Source organism: Phocoena phocoena, chromosome X (genome assembly GCF_963924675.1).
Source record: "Phocoena phocoena chromosome X, mPhoPho1.1, whole genome shotgun sequence".
Lineage (NCBI taxonomy): Eukaryota > Metazoa > Chordata > Mammalia > Artiodactyla > Phocoenidae > Phocoena > Phocoena phocoena.
In genome coordinates this window covers 120416587-120441212 of record NC_089240.1, presented here as the reverse complement: position 1 = coordinate 120441212, position 24626 = coordinate 120416587, and the positions used below count along the sequence as shown (strand labels likewise).

Sequence of the window (24626 nt, the reverse complement as noted above, 5' to 3'; positions counted from 1 at the left end):
TGGACATCAGCTAGGCAGTGCAGGGGCAAGCAGGTTTCTCTCCTGCTTTCGGGGACCCAAAGACAAAAGGCATTTTCCCCCCCTGCTTGGGAAATGACTGACAGGAAGCTAGATACCGTTTATTTACCTGAAACTCAAATTTGGCCGTCTTCTACTTGGTTATTTTTCTAGAACCTCGCAGGGTCATCTGTGTTTTTTTCTGTTTGTTTGTTTGGTTTTTTTTACAGTGTAGAGCAGTGTACAGGAGTGAACTGATTCATGGCAATGTGCTCACCTCTGGCTGAAGCTCAGACAAGTATCTTTCTAGGGTTTCTTCCATCTTGATCTTTTGACTGTCCCCTCTACAGACACCCAGTCCTCCCATCACCATCCTTCATGGAACCCAGGGCCCTAATGTCTTCTCTGCCTGGCTTCTTACCAAGCTGAAGCCTAGAGAGTAGACATTTACAAATTGAAATTCCTTTGTGGTGCTATAGTTGATGTTCTGCGATCAGTCATTTGAGTCGCCAATAGGAAGCTTAAGATCTGGATTCAAGGGTGAAATTTGGTGGTCCAAGTAAAAAAAAAAAACTATTTTCAGGTTTAAGCATGATCAGCAACCTTTTTTTCCTGTTGTTTGTTGTGTGTTCTGCACATGTAAGATTTGTATAAACTATAGGCACGGAAATAAAATGTATGGTATTTTTGGTAGTTCTTGTTTGACCGAGTGAGAATACTTGGAGTTTTGGGTGCCTTAAGAACACAAAGCTAATTATTATAGCCATGTGTTCGCTATGGTATGATTTAAGCACAAATTCTTCTTCAAGTAATGACCATTGAAAAAAATGTTTTCTTTTTATTTTTTAGATTATTTCTCTTTATTCAGAAGCATAAAGTTGTTTGCTGATTGCAAGAAGATGTTTCTTTGGCTCTTTCTGATTTTGTCAGCCCTGATTTCTTCAACAAATGCAGATTCTGACATATCGGTGGAAATTTGCAATGTGTGTTCCTGCGTGTCAGTTGAGAATGTGCTATATGTCAACTGTGAGAAGGTTTCAGTCTACAGGCCAAATCAGCTGAAACCCCCTTGGTCCAATTTTTATCACCTCAATTTCCAAAACAATTTTTTAAATATCCTCTACCCAAATACATTCTTGAATTTTTCACATGCAGTATCCCTGCAGCTGGGAAATAATAAACTGCAGAATATTGAGGGAGGAGCCTTCCTTGGGCTCAGTGCATTAAAGCAGTTGCACTTGAACAACAATGAATTAAAGATTCTCCGAGCTGACACTTTCCTTGGCATTGAGAACTTGGAGTATCTCCAGGCTGACTACAATTTAATCAAGTATATTGAACGCGGAGCTTTCAATAAGCTCCACAAACTGAAAGTTCTCATTCTTAATGACAATCTGATTTCCTTCCTTCCTGATAATATTTTCCGATTCGCATCTTTGACCCATCTGGATATACGAGGGAACAGAATCCAGAAGCTCCCCTATATCGGAGTTCTGGAACACATAGGCCGTGTCGTCGAATTACAACTGGAAGATAACCCTTGGAACTGTAGCTGTGATTTGTTGCCTTTAAAAGCTTGGCTGGAGAATATGCCATATAACATTTACATAGGGGAAGCTATCTGTGAAACGCCCAGTGACTTATACGGAAGGCTTTTAAAAGAAACCAACAAACAAGAATTATGCCCCATGGGCACAGGCAGTGATTTTGACGTGCGAATCCTCCCTCCGTCTCAGCTGGAAAATGGCTACACCACTCCCAACGGTCACACCACCCAAACGTCCTTACACAGGTTGGTGACCAAACCACCGAAAACGACAAATCCATCCAAGATCTCTGGAATTGTGGCAGGCAAAGCCCTCTCCAACCGCAATCTCAGCCAGATTGTCTCTTACCAAACCAGGGTGCCCCCTCTTACACCTTGCCCAGCACCTTGCTTCTGCAAAACCCATCCTTCAGATCTGGGACTGAGTGTCAACTGCCAAGAGAAAAACATCCAGTCCATGTCTGAACTGATACCAAAACCTTTAAATGCCAAGAAGTTGCACGTTAACGGCAACAGCATCAAAGATGTGGACATCTCCGACTTCACCGAGTTCGAAGGACTCGATCTGCTTCATTTAGGCAGCAATCAGATTACCGTGATCAAGGGAGACATATTCCGCAATCTCACGAATTTACGCAGGCTGTATCTCAACGGCAATCAGATCGAAAGACTCTATCCCGAAATATTTTCAGGCCTTCATAACCTGCAGTATCTGTATTTGGAATACAACTTGATTAAGGAAATCTTAGCGGGCACCTTTGACTCGATGCCAAACTTGCAGCTCCTGTACTTAAATAATAATCTCTTAAAGAGCCTGCCCGTGTACATTTTCTCAGGAGCACCCCTTGCTAGACTGAACCTGAGGAACAACAAGTTCATGTACCTGCCTGTCAGCGGGGTCCTGGATCAGCTGCAGTCTCTTACGCAGATCGACTTGGAGGGCAACCCATGGGACTGCACTTGTGACTTGGTGGCATTAAAGCTGTGGCTGGAGAAGCTGAAAGACGGGATTGTCATGAAAGAACTGAAGTGTGAGACACCCGTGCAGTTTGCCAACATCGAACTGAAGTCCCTCAAAAATGAAATCTTATGTCCCAAGCTCTTAAACAAGCCATCGGCACCCTTCACAAGCCCTGCACCTGCCGTTACATTCACCACCCAGCTGGGGCCCATTCGCAGTCCTCCTGGTGGTCCAGTGCCTCTGTCAATTTTAATCCTCAGCATCTTAGTGGTCCTCATCTTAACTGTGTTCGTTGCTTTTTGCCTTCTTGTTTTCGTGCTGAGACGAAACAAGAAGCCCACGGTGAAGCATGAAGGCCTGGGGAACCCCGAGTGCGGCTCCATGCAGCTGCAGCTGAGAAAACACGACCACAAAACCAACAAAAAAGACGGACTGGTCACAGAAGCTTTCATTCCACAAACCATAGAGCAGATGAGCAAGAGCCACACCTGTGGCTTGAAAGAATCCGAAACCGGGTTTATGTTTTCTGATCCTCCAGGCCAGAAAGCCATGATGAGAAATGTCCCCGACAAGGAGAAAGATGTATTGCACGTGGATACCAGGAAGAGACTGAGCACCATCGATGAGCTGGACGAATTATTCCCGAGCAGGGATTCCAATGTGTTTATTCAGAATTTTCTCGAAAGCAAAAAGGAGTACAATAGCATAGGCGTCAGTGGTTTTGAGATCCGCTATCCTGAAAAACAGCAAGACAAAAAAAACAAGAAGTCACTGATAGGCGGCAACCACAGTAAAATAGTTGTGGAGCAAAGGAAGAGCAGCGAGTATTTTGAACTGAAGGCAAAACTCCAGAGTTCCCCCGACTACCTACAGGTCCTTGAGGAGCAGACAGCTTTGAACAAGATCTAGGTCATGTAATCTTACTTCCTACAGAGGACATTTATTTAATGATGAAAGTGCCTTTTGTTGACTTCTAACTTCCAAATACTATATTATCAATAGGCATAGAGGCAGGTGTTTCCAAGGGTGTCTCATTAACTGTAGCTGCAAAGATGTGTCCCGTAGAAGAGAATTCCCTTAATAGATTTTACTACATAAAACCTACACCATGGAGTCCTGTGGGGATACTGCAAACTCTATTGCCAAAGGGATGCTTTATATACATAATTCACTGAATTTAACCTCAAGAGGCAAATCTGTTTTGTACCCCAATGCAAAACCTTCGTCTCTTTGTGCTCTGTAAAGCAAACTCAAGAAAACTGTACCAGTGTTTGTACCTCAGCTGGGTCCTTCATCTTGCACGTAGATTCAGTTGGTGGAACTGGAATATTCCTTTTGATTTGTGGCATTGTTACAACTCTGTGTAAAGATTCTCTGAAAAGTTTAAAAAAAAAAAAAAAGCATGCCAAGAGAGAACATTCGATAGTATTTGTAAACCGGTAACCTTTATGCCCTGCATCTTGAAACTGCTGGATTTATAATGTTAAATTGTGCAAATATTTGTTTAAAATATACCATGCATTATATAACTATAAAATAAATTTGAACACTTTAAGCATTACCTGTCTAGACATAAAACCTAAAAGAGAAAAAAGAAATCAAAGTGAGTTACCTAGCGTTTGCGGTGATCTGAAGAAATACGGGATGTTTATCAGAATTAAACATGGCTCAAATTCAACTAATATTAGAGTTTGTTCTCAGTTATGTGAAATACCCACAATCCTTAAAGGTTGTCCAAAATTAGCAAAGTGCTTACCATGTGAGCGCACCCAAAGCTATTTTTGTAACATAATTCATATTTATGAAGTACTTTGTATACTAAATAGGAAAATATGTACTCCTTAATCTGTATTTAATATGCCTGACTTGTTTTCCTGATCACAGGGAATTTATCAATAAGTATACATTTAGACAGCAAAAATATACCAAACTGAAACTGAAGCTTATGTGTACAGAAATATTCTGGACATTGTGATCAGGTATCATTTAAAAACAAAACAAAACAAAAAAAACACACAAAAAACAAAAGTACAAAAAAATAGTTCTGTGCTATTCTTGAGAATTTAGCATATTATCTTCAGATTTGTTACCAACTGTGCATTTTAAAATAGGTTCCTTTGTTTTATGGACTGTGTGTGGGGCAGCTGTCATTTGCCATCGCTTGTCTTGCTTTTCAGGATTCTCTGAACTGAATTCAAATAGTTTTCACTACAAATATTTAAAAAATTAATGAGTAAGGTTAATAGTTATATCTTGTATGCATCAGTATCTTGTTCTTTCATCATTCTGACTACTATCAGGTAATCAAGTAGAACAGTAAACATCATGGTGATCGTGGCTATCAAAGCCACACTGTAAAATGCTTTCATTGGTCTCAGATTAGTTCACAGTCTGCAAGTACAAATGATATGCCACTGTGTTTGCTTGTGCTGTTAACTTCTAAGTCAAAATTGGTCAAAGGAGGGAAGCACTTGATCATGGGAGATATTTTAATATTTTTAGGTTCTCCTGATTAGCAAAGGAACACCCTGAAACACACTGCCTTCTTGGCCTGCCTGCATATGTATATTTTTCCTGCTCCATGTCTTTATAGTTACTGTATTGATCAGTAAGGTGACCAAGAAGGTAAATGTAGGCATTCTTCATGAATTTCAAGTGGCACGTGTTTTGGTGCAGCTTCTAAAATGATATTATGGTTAACGTCGTAACAGCAGTCCCTTTATTAATGACTAATTCCAGGGCTTTATGTGTTTGTTGCGAGATAAAAAACAAACAAACAACTTGGCATTCTTGGAGGTGTGTGTGTGTGTGTGTGTTTGGGTGTACATGCATACATATAGATAATTTGGAGATTTTTGTTAAATAGCAAAATAAATTGTCTCCATATGTATGTGCTGGTGCTCTTAAAACTTTAATGTGTAATTTTAATTTTCATGACAATGTGAAAACTTTATATGAATATTAAAAATAAATACTTGCTTTCTGATCTTGAAAGAAAAGACATGAAGATGTGTGCCCAACAGCCTGTTTGCATCTACAATTTCATAAGAACTTTTAATATGCCATTACCATGCTTGCATGCATCCATGGATTAAAGGGCTCCTAATGCATACTGACAGGATAAAGATGGGAAAGCTGAAAAGAAAGTTTTAGTTTATTCTGTCAATAAAGTATGGATTGAGGAATCTTAAGTAGGTGCTTATGGGAGGAACCGGAAAGCTCTATCCACGATCTGGGGATGATAGGTCATTGGGATGATGACTTTTATTCAGTGTGGTGAGGCTTTGAAGAGGTTTCAATGGCAAGAGTACCTGCCTCCATCCCAAAGCTTGCTGTAGCGTATTGGCTATCTCATACTCTTCTTCTGAAAGGTATAAATGTTCATCTTTTCCAAAAAAAAAAAAGAAAGAAAGAAAAAGTAATTTAAATGTATGTGGTTCTTTGGAGGTTCTAATTGTAAGTGAATGACAGTAACAAATCCTTGGTTAAGGCTGATCTATTTTCCTTAACTGAAGTCATTGTGCCTACCTTATACAATATATATGAATTTACATCTGTCTCTCATTAGTTCTACTTGTACATTTTATGATAATGTAGTTAGGCACAAGTTTTGAGTTGAGTACAAGAGCAGTTAAAATACTGTTATCTACATTGTGTTGGTTTCAACTATAACCTTGATAGTTAGTTTAACCCCTTGAGGAATGATCTATATGTCGGTACAGCATTTTTAGTGGAATTTGATTTAAATCTAGAAAATCCAAGAAGAGCTCATTTCTAATGTGGTCTGACACATCATGGGCTTCTTGGCATTGTATCATGTGTTTGGACTCTGTTAGAATGGTGGCAAGGGCAATTAGATCCTTTGAAATCAGTGAAGAGGTGGAGATAATATGTCCATGGAATATAAATCAAGTTTTAAATTATTTTTTTATGAAATCAATAAAGATTCCATTCTTTAAAAGGAAATCTTTGTGTAATTTTATGAGAAAGCAGCTATTAAAATATGGTGATTCAAGTCTATAACTCAATTTATATTCTATATTTAGTTTTCCATTCTGAATGATAAAGTGAATAAATATATTAACAAGAAAATCATTTCAAGACCAGCTTTCTTTCGTTGATTTTTAAAAACAATTTCTTTAAGCCATAAGGATGCATACATTATACAGGGCATGGCCTCATGAGTAACGGCAACAGGTATTGCAGAAATAACAACACGTCTAGAAATGTATGGCAGTAATATTAATCTATGATATCTTTTGCATGATTTGTACATTGACATTGTTTGAAATGAGCACAGTGAGTTTTTTTTGTTGTTGTTGTTATTGTCGCATCCAAAGAGCTGGGGAGAAAATATATTAAGAATGTATTTATAATCACTATTTTGAAATAAAGTAAAGAAAACACATTGTATTGTTTTTACCCTGATTTGATTATTAGTATTTAGGTTAGTTTATAAGACAAAAAATCAAGTAATGCTATAAAAGCTAATGCAAATCACAGAAAGGAACTGTTTTAATGACTTTTGTTTGCTTTTAATAACATCAAGGTATTAGAGAGACTTTATTAAATGCCATTTTTATGAACGTATTAATAAAATTGTTTGCTACAATGGTATTTCTGAAGCAACACTTTGTTAAATATATTTATCTTTCCACTATTTTTCAGAAGAAATAAAGCAGTACCCAAATTGATCTTTACACCCAGATTTGAGGGTAAGACACAGAGCTTTAGAATACTGTTTGTGTTAAACTTAATTGCTAAATCTATGTTAAGAGATGTTTTCCTTTCGAACATCTTTGCAATTTGTATTCCTTTCCACTGGCAGCCTCTTTGGAGAAGAGCCAGACAGTGCCAAGATCAACATGTTTTGATTCTTCCCCATTCCCATGAATCATTTGGAATCTGACATAACTGCAGATAAGCAAATATTACTATTCAATCTTAACTATTTGAATACTTTTAGAAAACTTCAGGTCCTCTATAATCCACAGCCAGCTTGATTGCTTACAGTTAATTATCCATTTCTGGGGTTGACTGATTTTTATTTGGTTCTTTCAAAGATGACCAAAATCATCAATCCATCATTTGGTTGAGAAAAATGAACCAATTGCATTATGGTTAATTTGAAGGCAGGAAAAATTATAAACAGGCCAATAAAGTGGACTTAAGGCATGTTTTCTTATGGGAAGAGATGGAAAGACAGAGGGAAACAGAGAGAGAACATAAATTAACATTGCTGTGGTCTAGCTCTATAGCCAGCTATGCTGAAGACCTGAACGGTATAGATAGCACGTATGAGTACTTCTGGCCTAAATGTTTTATATATCACAGGAAATACATCACGTGATGGTGTGACATTTTAGTTCTTTTTGAGTACTGAGCACAGGGCTTTGGGTCCCAGCCAGTCAGTTATATAGACAAGGAGCATCAAATAAAGGTTTGGCTTCATTTCTAGTGCTCGGTCAATTAGTCCCTATGGTCAGATGGGCTGAGGTAAAATATCCTGCTTGTGGCTTCATTTACCGGGAATCACTGGCAACAAATCTCAAGTTCAGTTGTTAACCTTCAATCTCAGATTTGCTGGGGAATCTGTCCTTTGTTAAATTAAAAGCAAATGGGAGGCTAAATGAATTTTAATAATTTATTTGGTACAAAACTGCCCTTGGTCTAATTTTGAATTTCATTCGTTTCAGTTTCCACTGGTTGATAAGACTGCATTTTAGAAAGGTTACTCAAGGAAGGAAAACTGCGTTGTCTACCTCGTATGAAACTCTATGACTTTTTAATTCTTTAAAGATTACTTTTAGCCTGTTGTTCCTATGTCTACAGAGGAAAAATGAATGAGGGCTCTGAGACAACTACTTGAATACTTTGAGCCCAATAACTGCTACTGAGAATAAAAAGATTCAAATGTTTCATTAAATCATAATTAGTAGATCCGCTGACTATAGAACCCAGAACCAGGAAAGAATTACTCAACCCTCCACCTTCGTTTGCTTTTGTATACGCTGGCTAAATAGAAATTCTGCAGATTCAATAATACAACAAAAATGAGAAATTACTTGTTTATCTTAAAAAGCTCATGAAGAAGGCCTTCAGAGGGATGATCTGAATATGTAATGAAAATATAAAATATCACTCTCAAATTAGCTATAGGAAACAAATAGTCATCTAAAGTTCCTAAACAATCTATTTCTCTTAGTTGGCACCTCACAAATACTAGTTCGTGTCATACACTGCTGGTTACCAGCCTGAGGAAGCCATGTTGGGCTCTGTTCTCCCTACTAAGACTTGCAATGTATATTTCCATCATTGTTCCATGTAAACTGAACCATTGTGGTAAAATTCTGGAGTTGATACTCAGTAATTTTAATGCTGTTTTCACTAATAAAAGTCTTTCCTTATAGGTCATATTTGTAGCCATTCAGTGTGTTTATTAGTGTGACATTAGTAAAGCTCAACATCAAAAAGAAATGCAAATAATCTGGTTTTTAGATGATGTGTTGTTCCATTAGTTTATACAGCAGGCCAGGTCTACCCACCTACAGACACACACACACACACACACAGGAATACACACAAAGAGTGAATTATGCACAAAGGAAACTATTTAGTTGATGTAAACAAATAAAATGTTTCTGCCCTGACTATGTAGATTTTTCAAATCAAAGTAGGTATTAGGGCCCAAATGATAATTCGCCTTCCTTTTGCTTCACTTTAAATTGCAGCCTGACCACTGTGGCATAGATAGTAGAAATTAGGCCCTGTTTATCTCCCTGGACTTCCTTGGATTTCAGTAATGTCTACTGTCTTGAGATTTGCTTTTGATTTTCCTTATTTGTTAACTTTATCATAATTATCATCCTCAGTCTCTAAGCTTCCTTGTTGTATAGCGCAGTATGGAATTGCCAGGTAACCATCCATGGTGCAAATCAGTGTGGCTACTACCTTTCACAAATATTATCCAGAGAACCAGGTAGGGACATCTAGATCCAAAATGAAGAACCCCAGGGTGAGGGTTTGCTTTGAAATGATCAGAACATGGAGGTTAACAAAAGAAGAAAAAGCAGGTCGAAAATGACTGACTAAAGAGCTCTGGCAAATGAGTATTACGAGAACAAGAATCATGGTAAAATATGTCAAATCTTAGCCTCCTTTCTCCCTACTCTCTCTCTCTGCTTCATTTCTTTTAGATATATAGGAAATCCAGGCTGTATCAACACAACACTAGTAATTCAGGTTTTTAAAGAATTCCCTGGTCAATGAAAACAACTTAGTTACCTTTTCAGCCTCCATGGAATTTTTTCCTGAGATGACTGTCGTCACGGACTGACTTATTGTCAGGGCCTCCTGGTGCAGCTCTAGCTGTAAAAAAACCCAATAAATAGCAAATGTGTTTAATGAGAATAGGAGGTGAAACATGCATATTACATATAATGACTTTTGATAGGAGGCAAAATAAATTGATACAAATATTTCGGTTCCTAATCTTGTGGTAAAAAGCTGCTAAGTCTTTTGGTTTGTTTTCGGAAATTTTATTTCAATACAAATTACCAAGTGCATATTTCAGAAGCCATTTCCTGCTAGAACCCCCAGGAAGCCATGTCTCTGCCATGGGTCCCCTTGCTCCATAGCGGGATGTGTCACATTTGCCAAGTCCTCCCTGCTGGAAATTCTTCTCTTCTGCTGTTGTAAACAGCCAGCATCATCTATGGCATGGGCTAGTTTAGGGAGATTTTTTTTCACTGTTGTTTGATTGTTAGTGGCAGTACACACAAAAAATCTAGGATTCGATGTCCAAGCATCTATTTGCCTTTGTAATATCACAACTAGAGATCATTCTGTTGTATGTATTTCCCACATTGCTATATTTGTTTTTATTTACCAGTTTTCTTCCAGCCCACAGCAGCTACTCGTTGTTTTATTCATAGCTCTGTCAAAGTGGAGGGTAATCTCCACCCTGGAAACTCACAGTTATTTATAGAAAGAATCATCACACTTCTATCTGCTCATTTCCTTCTATAACTTCTAGAAATATAGAAAATGTAGTACACTAAGTGATTGATTTAAAAGGAAGTCTTGCTGACACAAAAATAATTATAAGAAGAGAGAGTGAGTTATCAGGAAACAAGTCAACGTTAGGATTTCTTGCATTTTAGATTTCCTTGCATCGGAATTGGAGTGCAATGCTTTCTCTCCTGAGCTGGATTCAAAGAAATCAGGTTGCACTCTGGAGTCCCTGCAGTAACTCAAGTAGTATATTATTGCTGATATGTGGGCAGGCTTGCCATGTGTTGCTTATAAACATGGCTGTTACTTTCTCCTTGCACCCTCTATTTCAGGAAATATTCCTTTGCTCAGATTTGGCACCATGAAAATTCACAAAGCATTTTTTTTTTCTAGATGTAACTAAGCAGTTCCACAGAAATATGTATTGTAAACTGAGATTAAGAAGAGAACTAGTGTGTCCTTAGGAAAAGAGGGATATTAAGAGAACCCCAGTACAGGCATTTTATTAAAATTCCAGTGAGATCACCTTCCTTGGAACTTGTTGACTTTTTGTAGGCTTCAATGTGTGCATCGTGAGAGAAGTAGGACTGTACGGACTCTGCACAATCCTCTTGGTTGCCTAGACTGTGCCGCAGTGTAGGATGTGTGAGCAGTAACTTGGTTATTTAATCCAAATGCATATCTGATCTCAGCTGCTCATTTGAATGTAAACACATTGGAGAACGACAGTTTCTAAATAGTGCTCTTACTATAACCAAGTGAGACTGTTCTAGACAGTCTTTATTCCATCTGAAATGTCATCAGAGTGGGCTTAAACCAAGAGCCTGTTGGTGAGTAGTCGTCTTCAATGTTTAAGAACCATCATAAGAAGATGGGAGCATACATACCCGTTGAATTTCCAAATCAGATCGTTTCGTTCCAATTCCTTTCCTTTTGGAAGAGAAACTAGGGCTAGAGCAGGAAGGTGACTTGCCCAATGTCAAACAACACATGAAGGCCAATCTGGTCTACATCCTGATTCTCCTGACTCACAGGATAATGTTATTTCCATTACACTGTTCTATTTGGAAGTTCCAGAGGGGAGAGTGAGGATCTGTGGGTGACGCTTCAGGGAAACATTCCAATGTGGCAGAAGGACATTTTCCATAAGGTTTTATGGCAGCCTGTAACTGGAATGAGCTAGATTCCCAAATACAGAATTCTTTGTCCACGGAGGTGTCCAAAGTTCGAATGGTTCTGACAAGGAGGATGAATGTCATTCAGAAAAATTTATTTGAATGCAAATTTAGACCAGATGATCTTGGAGAACACTCTTAACTCTAAGATCCAAGGGTTCTCTGATTTACACCCTGAAGTCATTTTTCCAGCAAGTTAAATATGTATTTGCTCCCAAACATTCAAATACCAGATCTATAGTAGTTTAATTGCTATTACATGTTATCTGCTAGACAGTAGAATAACAAATACATAACCCAAAATGCCAGTTAGATATTAAACATCATTTTAAAAGGGACATAAATTTCACTCTCATTTTTAGCATTTTCATGTTGTGAGCATTCCAAAAAGAATACTCTCTGATGTTTAATTTTCTTTATAAAGGAAAAAAACAACCGCCTTTGTACATTGCACTGAAGATGGCACTATAGTAACAACCTCACACAAGAAATGGTAAGACGTGCTTCTATTTATTATCTCAATCTTAGGTTTCAATTTTGAGGTTATTTCTTGAGCTTGGTAAATGGAACACAAAGGTTAGTTTCTTGTAATATCATCTTCTCTGATTGGAGTTGGGTCTATTTTTTAAATTATTAACCCTCAATTAGATAGAATTGAAAAGTATTCCAAAGAATTTAAATTCAGGTTATAGCTCAACAGACTATATTCAGAATAGCAACTATAAATGATCTGAACTATAAAAAATACTCTCAGAACTTCTGCTTTGAATTTCACTCTACAGAGAGAGAAAGTTTGCTTAAAAAAATAAAAATGAAAAGAAAGGGGAAAAAAACCCTTCAGACCTCAAGGGTTTCCGGTTGTTTATTCTGGCTGCTGTTAGTTTTTAAAGATTCTGAGTACATCCAAGATCACTCAGCAATTGTGAATTTGTCTTCATTAGCCACGTTAAAAGTGCCCCCCTTAAAACTGACTACTTGGGACTTTCCTGGCGGTCCAGTGGTTACGACTCCGTGCTCCCAATGCACGGGGCGCAGGTTTGATCCTTGGTCAGGGAAGATCCCGCACGCTGCTCTGCATGGCCAAAAAAAGAAAAAAAAATGAGAAAAAAAAAATGACTACTGGGCATTCACTGACACCTTTAATTACAAAAAGTATTCCTTCAGGTACGAGTTAGTAACTCATTCAAAATGAGCAGTTTCACACTTGGGAATCGTACTTTACTTCTGAAATAGTCACGGTGTTAAATGTATAAATAACCTCTGCCTAATAAACTGACTGACCTCCCCTCTCTCTTGTCTGCATGCCCACAGATGCCTCCACGTCACCCTGCCCGCCCCGCTGCCCCTCACTCAGCCTCTTCTGCAACACGGGCCACAAGCCCTAAGAGTAACCTCTCTACCCCCAGTAAAACTCTGATTCTGCTTAAGGTTATTCTTTCTACCTGATTCACATTCAGATAGCAAATTCACATTGCAGCTGATTCACACGCACGTGAGTACGTCAGTATTCTCAGAGGTTCTTGCGTTTTTAAGAGACAAGATTGAAGGGTAGAGGAGGAGACTCCTTTAGGCCACAGGGTAGCATGTCAGGCCTGTGACAAGCAGTGGACTAGGCGGCCTCCCTCGCTTTCCTTCAGTCACAGCACTTGTAAAGCTGGTGGAACTCACATCCATTTGAACTGGGAGACTGACTTAAACTCATTCCCCTAGAGACCCACGTGAGGTCCCCTCAGTGGCTTTCATTCAGTCAGCCTTCTTCGTATTGGCCTGAGGAGAAGGGGGCATCAGTTAGCTATGGCTCTCCTGTGGAAATGACATTTAAATTCTTGAAGGGTGATTTTAAATGAGTTTTTGAAGTGCAGGGCTGAGAGAAGTTCTTTGAGGCTGAGGGCACAACATGGGCTAAACCCCCGATGTGGGAAAGAGCTCATTTTATGGTGCTGGTGATGCAGGCAGGGGCCAGACCAGGGGCTGGCAGGCTTGTTCTGCACAGCGCCAGACAGCAAATACTTGAGGCTTGTGAGCCATAGGGTCTTTGTGACAAGTAGTCAACTCTGCCATTGTAGCATGAAAGTACCCATAGGCAGTAAGTAGACAAATGAGTGTGGCTAGGTTCCAGTCAAACTTTATTAACGGAACAGGTGGTGGGACGGATTTGTTCCATAGGCCATACTTGCTGGTGGTGAAGGACCTGGTAGGCTCTGACTTCCAGGTGCTTTGGGAAGTAGATGAAGGTTTGAAAAAGCATTGAGGTGACATGACTAGGTTGTTTTAGGACAGACCTACTGACTGTTTTAGTGAGGCTGAACTAGAGGGAGTGAGGAACAGAGTGTAAGGGAGGAAACAAGCAAGATGAAGGAGATCTAAGCTGTTCAAGATGAAGAAAGTAGATGGCTGTGATCGATGTTTTCAATGTAGACTCTGCAGGCCTTGCTGATAGATATGAAAGTCAGAGTGACAAGGGAGTCAAGGAGGCTTCTCGGGGTTCTCTGCCATGACTGACTGGGCTGATGAAGATGCCATTCACTGAGCTCAGGAACTCTAGGGAGGGGGGCTGTGGAGAGGAGATGTCAAGAGAGTAAGAGCGGGCTTCCCTGGTGGCACAGTGGTTGAGAGTCCGCCTGCCGACGCAGGGGACACGGGTTCGTGCCCCGGTCCGGGAAGATCCCACATGCCGCGGAGCGGCTGGGCCCGTGAGCCATGGCCGCTGAGCCTGCGCGTCCGGAACCTGTGCTCCGCAACGGGAGAGGCCACAACAGAGAGAGGCCCGCGTACCGCAAAAAAAAAAAAAAAAAAAAAAAAGAGTAAGAGCTCCATGTTGAATGTGTTAAATTTGAAATGGGCTCGAAGTCTTCAAGTTGGCAGGTAGGTGGCTGCCTTGGTCCAGCAGGAGCTCCGAGGAGAACGTTAGGCCAGGGACAGAATTGAGAATCGCCATCACTGACATGGAAGGTCACAGGAGGAGGTCACAGAATGAGAAGCCAACGCCCAGCAAGGAGTGCAGGCGCTTTAAGCACCATCTGTATCAGAATCACCTGAGGTATGTGTTAAACTCCAGACTCTCGGGCTTCTTCTGAATCTGAGTATCTGTGGGCAGAGACCGAGAATGTGCATTTTTACGCTTCCCAGGTTATTCTTATCTACATGAAATTGTAAAAATCTCTACTGTTACGATAACTTGGAAGAGAAAGCACCTGCAAAAAAGAGAAATCAGAAGCAGACAGCTAAAGGGAAAGCCAGGAGACTGTGGGGTCTGGGAACAGAAAGAAGAGTGTCTACAAGAGGGATGGAGCGGCTGACCATGCCCAAGGCTGCTGAGAGACATCAGTGTGATCTCACCAGGCTTTTCTGGTACCAGTCCCACTTGAATTGCAGCCAAGCCAAATGTCAGAACAGCTGTGGGACTCCATGCCCTGACAGCAGACAGAATCTCAGACAAATACACCACAGATGGAGATGGTCTGAGAAATGAGACAAGTATCAGGACCGGAATACTGGGCAAAGTGGAAGCAAAAGATGAATGCAAGGAAGGACTTCCCTGGCAGTCCAGTGGTTAAGACACTGTGCTTCCAATGCAGGGGGTGCAGGTTCCATTCCTGTTCGGGGAACAGGGATCCCGCATGCCATGCAGCACAGCCAAAAAAGAAAAGATGAGTGCAAGAAAACTTGGTATTCCAGAGGAAAGGGGCTTGGAAACATCAAAGCCAGTGGCAGAGTCGTATCCAGGGCAGGAGGTCAAAGTAAGCACCTAGAGTCAGCACCAGAGGGCATCAAGGTAGGATGTGACAGAAGGTCACCAAACTCCAGCACTTTTTGAGAGGCCTCATGCCCAGTGGTTCTGGCCCTGCCAGGGATGAAGAACAAATAGGGGAATCTTGGAGCTTCAGTTGTTGGCTGTGGGCTTTGAATTGGAGCAAATTCTGCCAGGGTAACACTACTCACACCCCTGCCCACTACAGCCACATTTCCTTCATAAAGTGTGTTCTTTAAATTGAAGGTAATACACATTCACTGAGTGTCTACTCTGGGTCTTCTCTGGGTTGAGGGCTGGAGGATGCAGAAGAGTTGGCCATGGAGATCACAACCTATTAGAGGAGGCAGGTGTGAAAGTGGCCAAATGAGCAGACTATCACATCTTCAATGCTCTGATATAAAGACAATGTTCATGTTGACCTTACCTTTGAAGGCTGGGTTGGAATTTTTATTTTATATTGGAGTTTAGTTGATTAACAATGATGTGTTAGTTACAGGTGTACAGCAAAGTGATTCTGTTATACCCATACAAGTATCCATTCTTTTCCCATTTAGGTTATTACAGAATATTGAGCCAAGTTCCCTGTGCTACACAGTAGGTCCTTGTTGGTTATCTGTTTGATAGGTGGAGAGGTAAGTTTCGGCTGAGAGAACAGTTTGTGTAAAGGCAGAGAGGGTTGGGAGAGCCCGCTGTTCTCAAGATACTGGGTGGTTCAGTGTGGCTAGAGCACGTGCCTCCTGAGGGATCTCCCTCTCTCCCTGCTTACCCACCCTCTCCAACTAGAAGAATCACAGCTCCCTCAGGCTCCATATGTGTCAGACTGATCTCATCATCCTCCCCGCACAGAATGTTCTTCCAGTCTTTGCCACCCTGATGGCCAGTCTTTCAGCTACCTGGTCACTACAAACAGAAACCCAGGTGTCATCCTGAGTCCAACCTGTCCTTCACTCCACATCAGCAAAGTCTGGGGCTTCTCCCCAAGTTCTGTCCTTTATACCTCATTGCTGCCATATTGGTCCAGGCCGCCAGCCATTACTGCTTTCCTGGATCTCTGCCGAAGCCTCCTTGCTGCTCTCCCACCCCCAGCTGCCTCACATCCATTTTCCACACAAGATTGGCCACAGTCATCTTAATCTTTCAGTCACATACAAATCCCTTCAATGACTTCCCATTGCCTTTAGGATACGATAAAAATAGCTGAAAATCGTACTCATGTATTGAATGCTTATTACATGCCAGTCACTGTGCTAAGCATTGAGCATGTACCATCTTAATGAATTCTTATAAGAACTTTATGTTGTAGGCACTACTATTGTCCCCAGTTCACAGATGAAGAAATGGAGGCAAAGGGAGATTTTCAAAACTTGCCTAAGGTTACACACAAGTAAGTACCAGAGCTGGAAAACAGACGCAGGCATCTGGGCTATAGACCCCAGACTTTTCTGTACTCTGCTACCTGGCTCCTACAAAACGTAAACTCTTTACTGTGCATGGTCTACATACTCAGCATGGTTGGGCCTCTGCTTGTCTTCTCTAACCTCCTGCTTTTGTTACCCTCTCTCCCTTGATATTCTATGTGGCACACTGAACAAAATGTCTGCAATTATGTGAACGTGCTATGCTCTCTTATCCTCAGGCCTTTGAACATGCGGCTGCATCTCTCTGCCTAAACCTTCCTTTGTCTCCTCTCTTTGCTGGGTTGATTTCTATTCTCATCTTAGATCTCAGCTTACTCAGCACCTCCCTCAGGAAGCCTCTCCTAGACATCCCCATAGTACCCTGTGCTGACTCCTGTATCAACACTTGTACCTTGTATCAAAATTGCAGGTTTTCTGATCTGTCTCTCCAATTAAAATCCATATTCTGTTCATCTTATATCATCAGTGCTGAGCATAGTACCTGGTACGTAGTAGGTGGTGAACAGATATTTACTGCGTCAGTAAATTTAGTCACGGGTATGACAGCAGATGAAGTCTGAAAGAGAGAGTTTGGCATCAAATTATGAAGGGCTTTGGATTCCATGCTAAGATATTTGTATTTTATTCTGCAGGCAATGGGGAGCCATTGATGATTTTTGAGAAGGGAGTGACATAATCTGAACTTTTCATTTTAGGAAGTTTTGTCTGATACTCTGGGTATTGGAGAGAGAATTTTGAAGGCAAGAAGATGATTAGGATGTTATTAAGATAATGAGAAAATTAGGATATTGGTCAGTTTCTGTTGCATCAAAGAATTACCTGGATACTCAGCAGCATACATCACAAGTTGGCTGGGGTGGCTTTGCTTCAGGCTGTGGGTCTGTGGGTCAGCTATGAAGGCTCTGCTATAGACTGCAGGTGTGCGGGTTGGCTAATCTAGGCTGGCTTGGTTCCAGTCTGTGGTTTCAGTTCTGTCTTTTTCATGTGTCTCTCATTCTTCTGAGACTAGCTGGTCATCCAGAGGAAACTCTTCTCAAAGCAATTTCAGAAGCGCAAGAGGACAAGCCCAACCATGCAAGTACATATCAAACCCCTACTTGTATAATGTCATTGACCAAAGCAATTACACAGGCAAGTCCAACATCAAAGGGGCAGGGAAAAAATACTCCTCCCGTGGAGGTTAAAGGGGAGAGAGTGAGTATTTGCTAAACAATAATCTAATCTACCGTGGATGCAGTTGCTGCAGTCTAGCTCCATGAGGAGTAAGGAGGCATGCCCTGCCTTGAAATCTGGAACAAAATTTTAGGGGCATATTTGCAGAAACATGGATGGACCTAGAGATTGTCATATTGAGTGAAGTAAGTCAGGAAGAGAAAGACAAATATCATATGATATTGCTTATATGTGGAATCCAAAAAAAGGTACAAAAGAACTTATTTACAAAACAGAAATAGAGTCACAGGTGTAAAAAGCAAACAAACTTATGGTTACCATGGGGAAAGGGGGGAGGGATAAATTGGGAGATTGGGATTGACATATACACACTACTATATATAAAATGGATAACTAATAAGGACCTACTATATAGCACAGGGAGCTCTACTCAATACTCTGTAGTGACCTATATGGTAAAAGAATCTAAAAAAGAGTGGATATATGTATATGTATAACTGATTCACTTTTCTGTACAACAGAAACTAACACAGCATTGTAAATCAACTATAGTCCAATAAAATATATATATATATAAATTTAAAAAATTTTAACGGCAGGGTAATCACATATATATTTTTAAAAATCTTGTCTCTACCCCTACATTTCAGAATTGTTACTGATAGGATCTATTGTTCCTAATAGAAGTATCATATCCCTGAGTTCCAGTGGGATGGAATAAAAGCTTGGGAAACACTGCTATAGATGATACATGATACGGGCTTAGAGGATGAGACGTGAAACACACAAAAAGACAAATAGTTACGTGCAGAGTAGGAAGAAAGAAGAGTCAGTGATGACCCAAGGTATTAGAGACCAAATGATCAATAACATTTAAGTGACGGCTTAAATGAAGATAGTGTTGGGAGGAAGGAAATCATTTATTCAAGATATGCTCAGGATGCATCTATTATGTACAAGGCCCTTATTCAAAGGTATGAATAAAATGTGGCTCCTGTCCACACAGATCTTATAGTACAGTGAACACAAGACTTGTACACATAAGACATATACCCAAATAAATATTTAGAAAGACGTAAACGACATCGGGAGAAGAAGAAATTGTGAGAACTTAATTCCGCCCGTAGAGATCAATAATGGAGGAGGTGATGATAGATCCGAACCCTAAAGAACAGGTGGGCTTTGGATAGGTGGTAGAGAGGGCAAAGCTTAAGCCAAGGTGTGCAGCTAGAAGTGTATGGTATACATGAAAGGTTAGTGGGAAATGGGGTTGGGCGTGTAGGTATTCTTCAGGCCTCTTTTGATAGCAAAAGACAAAAAAAAAAAAGCCTAAATTAGCTTAGACAAAAAGGAAATTTCTAGAAAGGATTCTAAGGTATCTTGGAAAACTATGAGAAGGGCCAGGAGAAAGTACAGCTGCCCATGAGATGACTATTGATAACTACAGGATGCTACCAGGTACCTCTCTGCAACTCATATCTCTACTTGCCTCTAAGTTCTTCCTCTGCTGCTACTCTTCTCTCTCAAACCAATCTATCCACAAATTTTGTTGATTTTACGTTCAACATATATCCAAAACCTTCCCACTTCCCACCACTCCACAGCCATCAACTAGGTCATCGTTATTTCTTGCCTCGATACTATAATAGCCTTCTAACTGGTCACCCTGCTTCTACCCCTGCACCCCTTCAGTATGTTCTCACAGTGGTAGGCGACGAGAGCCTTCAAAACAATGTGAACCAGATGATGTCACTCCTATTTTCAAAACACTTCATGGTTCCCCATTTCTCTCAGAATAAAAATACACACACAAAAAAAGCAAACAAAACAAAAACAAAACTAAAGTTCTTATAATGGGCTCTAAAGTCCTACACAATCTAACTTCTCTTCTTTCCCCACACCCCTGAACTTTGGCCTACCCTCAGCCTGAGCCAGACTACAAACCCTCTTTAAAGCCTCCTCTTGAGGGTAAAACGTTCTCTGACCTTCCATCCCACCTGGCCACCCTTGCTCATCCATCCCGCTTCCCCACACCCAGTTCTTTCTACCCTTGTTTATTCACTCCTGACCATCAAGACACTTGCAGACCTCATGATCAAAGCTTTCTCTCTGTTGCAGTAGCCCTCCTCTCTTTATTGCAGTTATCCCTTTCCCCCTACAAGCAATCCTTATTTCCAATAAATTCTCTCCTGACTGATGTTCTTTTTTTTTTTTTTTAATTTGACATGCTCCACTAGATTTCGCTTTTCTTAAGGATAGGACCATGTATGACTCAGCTCTCTGCCCCCAGACCTAGCACCAGGCTCACCAGTGTAGGCATTGTTAGATATTAGCTGAATGAACACAAGAATGAATAAATACTACAGGCTAGGCGCTGAGGTATATGTTTAGAAAGACAAAGGAGAACAAGACCCACTCCTTCTTTCAAAGACCCTGCAGCTCACATAGTTCATTCCACCAACATTTCTCTTAACACAGAAGTTTGGCATTGTTTATGCAAAAATCTCACTTTGTAGTTAAATCACAGAATTAGACTAAATCATGCATAGGTCTTTATTTCTGGCTATTTATCTCCAATCTGAATTAGAAAGGACTAAAGGCAAGGTGTTTTCTCAATCAAGTGCAAGAGTTTGTATTTCCTTCTAGCTCAGCAAAGCCCTTGAGGGAGTTTGGAGTTACTGTTTTTTAAACCTTGAAAACTGGGCGTGCGTTGCATACTGCTCCTTCTTTGGTGGGTGTACTCTGCTAAGCTCAGATGAAGCTTTTGTTGCCAGGATTTGTGTTCTAATTCTTTTCAGGCAACTCAGGGATGAAAGAATTGAGTATTGCAGATTTAAAAAAAAATAGCTCTCAACTATTCCATTCAAGGCACTCTGTACCCACCTAGCAATTTCTACGTGGTGTCTTTATGTTTTCCAGTTCACCCTAGCCCATGGTTTCAGGTGATAGGGAGGGTGTCGTTTCATTTCTTTCTTTGCCTCCCTTTCCTGTTTTTCCTCTTTCTCTATAAGGGAGAGTCAGTTTTCATTTTCTTTTTTGTGCGAGTGTGCTTGGCTGTTTGAGGAAGGAGGGTCTTGGTGAGCTGTCACCTTTCTGTGAACAGAGCTCACGCTTGGAGTGCAGCTCTGTGGATCTTGTAAATAAAGCAGCAGACTGGGTGGTCTACTCAGTTGCACGTGGCTCTTAATAACTAGAACACCGTGGATCAAATATCAACATAGTGAAGAGAAGACGCATCCTCTTTCTAACTTGGAGCTGAATTTCCATTTCAGCCTCCACTTGTACCAAAATAAAACTGGCAAAAAAGCCACTCATATTAAGGAAGACTCACCAGGTATCCCATCCTTCTTCCCATGGTGCTTCTATTCATAGAGGTGAAGTTGATCATGTCTCCTCCCCTTTTTGGGGAGGCGGGGAATCTATCCTTGATTCCCTACTCCACGAGGAGTATGCAGCAGAGAAAGGCAGACATCCCTGTCTTGAAAGCAAAGTGGTTAAGGAGGCAGCCTGCTTTAGGACCTCAGACTGTAATGACAAGCAAGGGGAGGGCTCTTGATACATTTGTTGAAGCACCATGTTGTCACTCCTTTGAAGTCCTATATTTACTTTCTTTCTTTTTCCTTTTTTTGAATGGAGGGAGGGGAAATAATTGCTATGCCCTTTGTCAAGAGAATTAAAAAAGATTGCTAATTTTGATTACTGTAGCTTTGTAGTATATTCTGAAGTCTAGGGGCATGATACCTCTGGCTCTGTTCTTTTTTCTCAAGATTACTTTGACAATCTGGGGTCTTTTGTGGTTCCATATGAATTTTAGGACTTTTTGTTCTAGTTCTGTGAAAAGTGTCATGGGTATTTTGATACGGATTGCATTACATCTGTAGATTGCTTTGGGTAGTATGGCCATTTTAATAATGTTGATTCTCCCAATCCAAGAGCATAGGATATCTTTCCATTTCTTTGTATCATCTTCAATTTCCCTCTTCAGTGTTTTATACTTTTCAGAGTATAGGTCTTTCACCTCCTTGGTTAAGTTTATTCCTAGGTATTTTATTCTTTTTGATGTGACTTTAAACAGGTTTTTTTTTTTAACTTCTCTTTCTGATACTTCATTGTTAGTATATATTAACATAGCAGATTTCTGTATACTAATCTTGTATCCTGCAACTTTGCTGAATTCATTTATTCAAAAAATTTTTCGGTGGAGACTAGGGATTTTTATATAAAATATCATGTCATCTGCAAATAGTGACAGTTTTACTTCTTTCCTTCCAATTTGGATGCCTTTTATTACTTTTTCTTTTGGATTGCTGTGGCTGGGACTTCCAATGCTATGTTAAATAGAAGTGGCAAGAATGGGCATCTTTCTCTTGTTCCTGATTTTAGAGGGAGGGCTTTCAGCTTTTCATTGTTGAGTATTATATTGGTTGTGGGTTTATCATAAATGGCCTTTATTATGTTGAGGTATGCTCCCTCTATACCCACTTTGATGAGAGTTTTTATCAAGAATGGATATTGAATTTTGTCAAACGCTTTTCCTGTGTCTATTGAGATGATCGAGTGATTTTTTTATACTTTCTTTTGTTAATGTAGTGTATATCATTGATTGATTTGTGAATGTTGAACCATCCTTGTGTCCCTGGAATAAATCCAACTTGATCATGGTGTATGATCCTTTTTATATGTTATTGGATTCAGCTTGCTAATAATTTGTTGAGGATTTTTGCATCTGTATTCATCAAAGATATTGGCCTGTAACTTTCATTTTTGGTAGTGTCTTTTTCTAGTTTTGGTATCAGGGTAATAATGGACTCTTAGAATGAGTTTGGGAGTGTTCCATTCTCTTAATTTTTTGGGAATATTTTGAGAAGAATAGGAATTAGTTCTTCTTTATATGTTTGGTAGAATTACCCTGTGAAGTCATCAGGTCCTGGACTTTTGTTTGCTGGAAGTTGCTTTTTTTATTACAAATTCAATTTCAGTACTAGTGGTTGGTCTGTTCAAATTGTCTGTTTCTTCTTGATTCAGTCTTGGCAGGTTGTATGTTTCTACAAATTTGTCCATTTCTTCTAGGTTGTCCAATTTATTGGCATATAACAGTTCATAGTATTCTCTGTAGTATCTCTGTAGTATCAGTTGTTATTGCTCCTTTTCCATTTCTTATTGTTTATTTGGGTCCTCTCTCTTTTCTTCTTGTTGAGCCTGGCTAAAACAGACACATAGACCAGTGGAACAGAATAGAGAGCCCAGAGGTAAAACCACACACCTGTGGTCAATTAATCTACAACAAAGGAGGCAAGACTATACAGTGGAGAAAAGACAGTCTTTTAAATAAATTGTGCTGGGAAAACTGGACAGCTACAGAACATAGAACACTCTTTGACATAAATTGTAGCAATATTTTCCTGGATGTATCTCCTAAAGCAAAATAAATAAAATTAAAAAATAAACAAATGAGACCTAATGAAACTTAAAAGCTTTTGTACACAAAAGGAAACCATCTACAAAATGAAAATACAATCTGTGAAATGGGAGAAAATATTTGCAAGTGATATGACAGATAAAAGGTTAATGTCGAAAATTTGTCAGCAGCTCACACAACTCAATATAAAAACAAAACAAACAATCCAATCAAAAATGGGCAGAAGACATGAATGGATATTTTCTCGAAGAAGATGTAAAGATGGCTGACAAGCACATGAAAAGATGCTCAACATTGCTAATTATCAGAGAAGTGCAAATCAAAACAACATTGAGATATCACCTCATACCTGTCAGAATGGCTATCATCAAAAAGTTTACAAATAACAAATGTTGGAGAGGATGTGGAGAAAAGGGAACGTCTGTACACTGTTGGTGGGAATATAAATTGGTGGAGCCACCAAGGAAAACAGTATGGAGTTTCCTCAAAAAAACTAAAAATAGAACTACCATATGATCCAGCAATTCCACTCTTGGGTATGTATCCAAAACAAAAACAAAAACACTAATTTGAAACGATACACATACCCCAATGTTCATAACAGCCCAATTTACAATAGCCAAGATATGGAAGCAATCTAAGTGTCCATCAAGAGACAAATGGATAAAGAAGGTACGGTTGGGGCTTCCCTGGTGGCGCAGCGGTTGAGAGTCCGCCTACCGATGCAGGGGACAGGGGTTCATGCCCCAGTCTGGGAAGATCCCACATGCCGCAGAGTGGCTAGGCCCGTGAGCCACGGCCACTGAGTCTGTGCGTCTGGAGCCTGTGCTCCACAATGGGAGAGGCCACAACAGTGAGAGGCCCATGTACCACAAAAAAAAAAAAAAAAAAAAAAAAGAAGGTGTGGTATATATGGACAATGGCATATTACTCAGTCATAAAAAAGAATGGAATTATGCCATTTGCAGTATCATGGATTGACCTAGGGAATATTATACTTAGTGAAATAAATCAGATAGAGAAAGAAAAACACTATATGATATCAGTAATATGGGGAATCTAAAAAACAATACAAATGAACATGTATAGAAAACAGAAACAGACACACAGGTATAAAACTGTGAGTTTTGGGCTTTCCTGGTGGTACAGTGGTTGAGAGTCAGCCTGCCA

General features: G+C 40.0%; 1 protein-coding gene across 1 annotated transcript; it reads left to right on the top strand.

The window, feature by feature from the left end:
* Positions 1 to 896: 896 nt before the first annotated feature.
* On the top strand, positions 897 to 3887 carry SLITRK4 (SLIT and NTRK like family member 4). The gene has a single exon (XM_065901256.1). The coding sequence runs from the start codon at positions 897 to 899 to the stop codon at positions 3411 to 3413; it is 2517 nt and encodes an 838-aa protein (XP_065757328.1). The 3' UTR covers positions 3414 to 3887.
* Positions 3888 to 24626: the final 20739 nt, after the last annotated feature.

What these genes read in the sequence shown, in the direction of transcription:
- SLITRK4 (XM_065901256.1), top strand. Translation starts at nt 897, where the DNA reads ATGTTTCTTTGGCTCTTTCTGATTTTGTCAGCCCTGATTTCTTCAACA.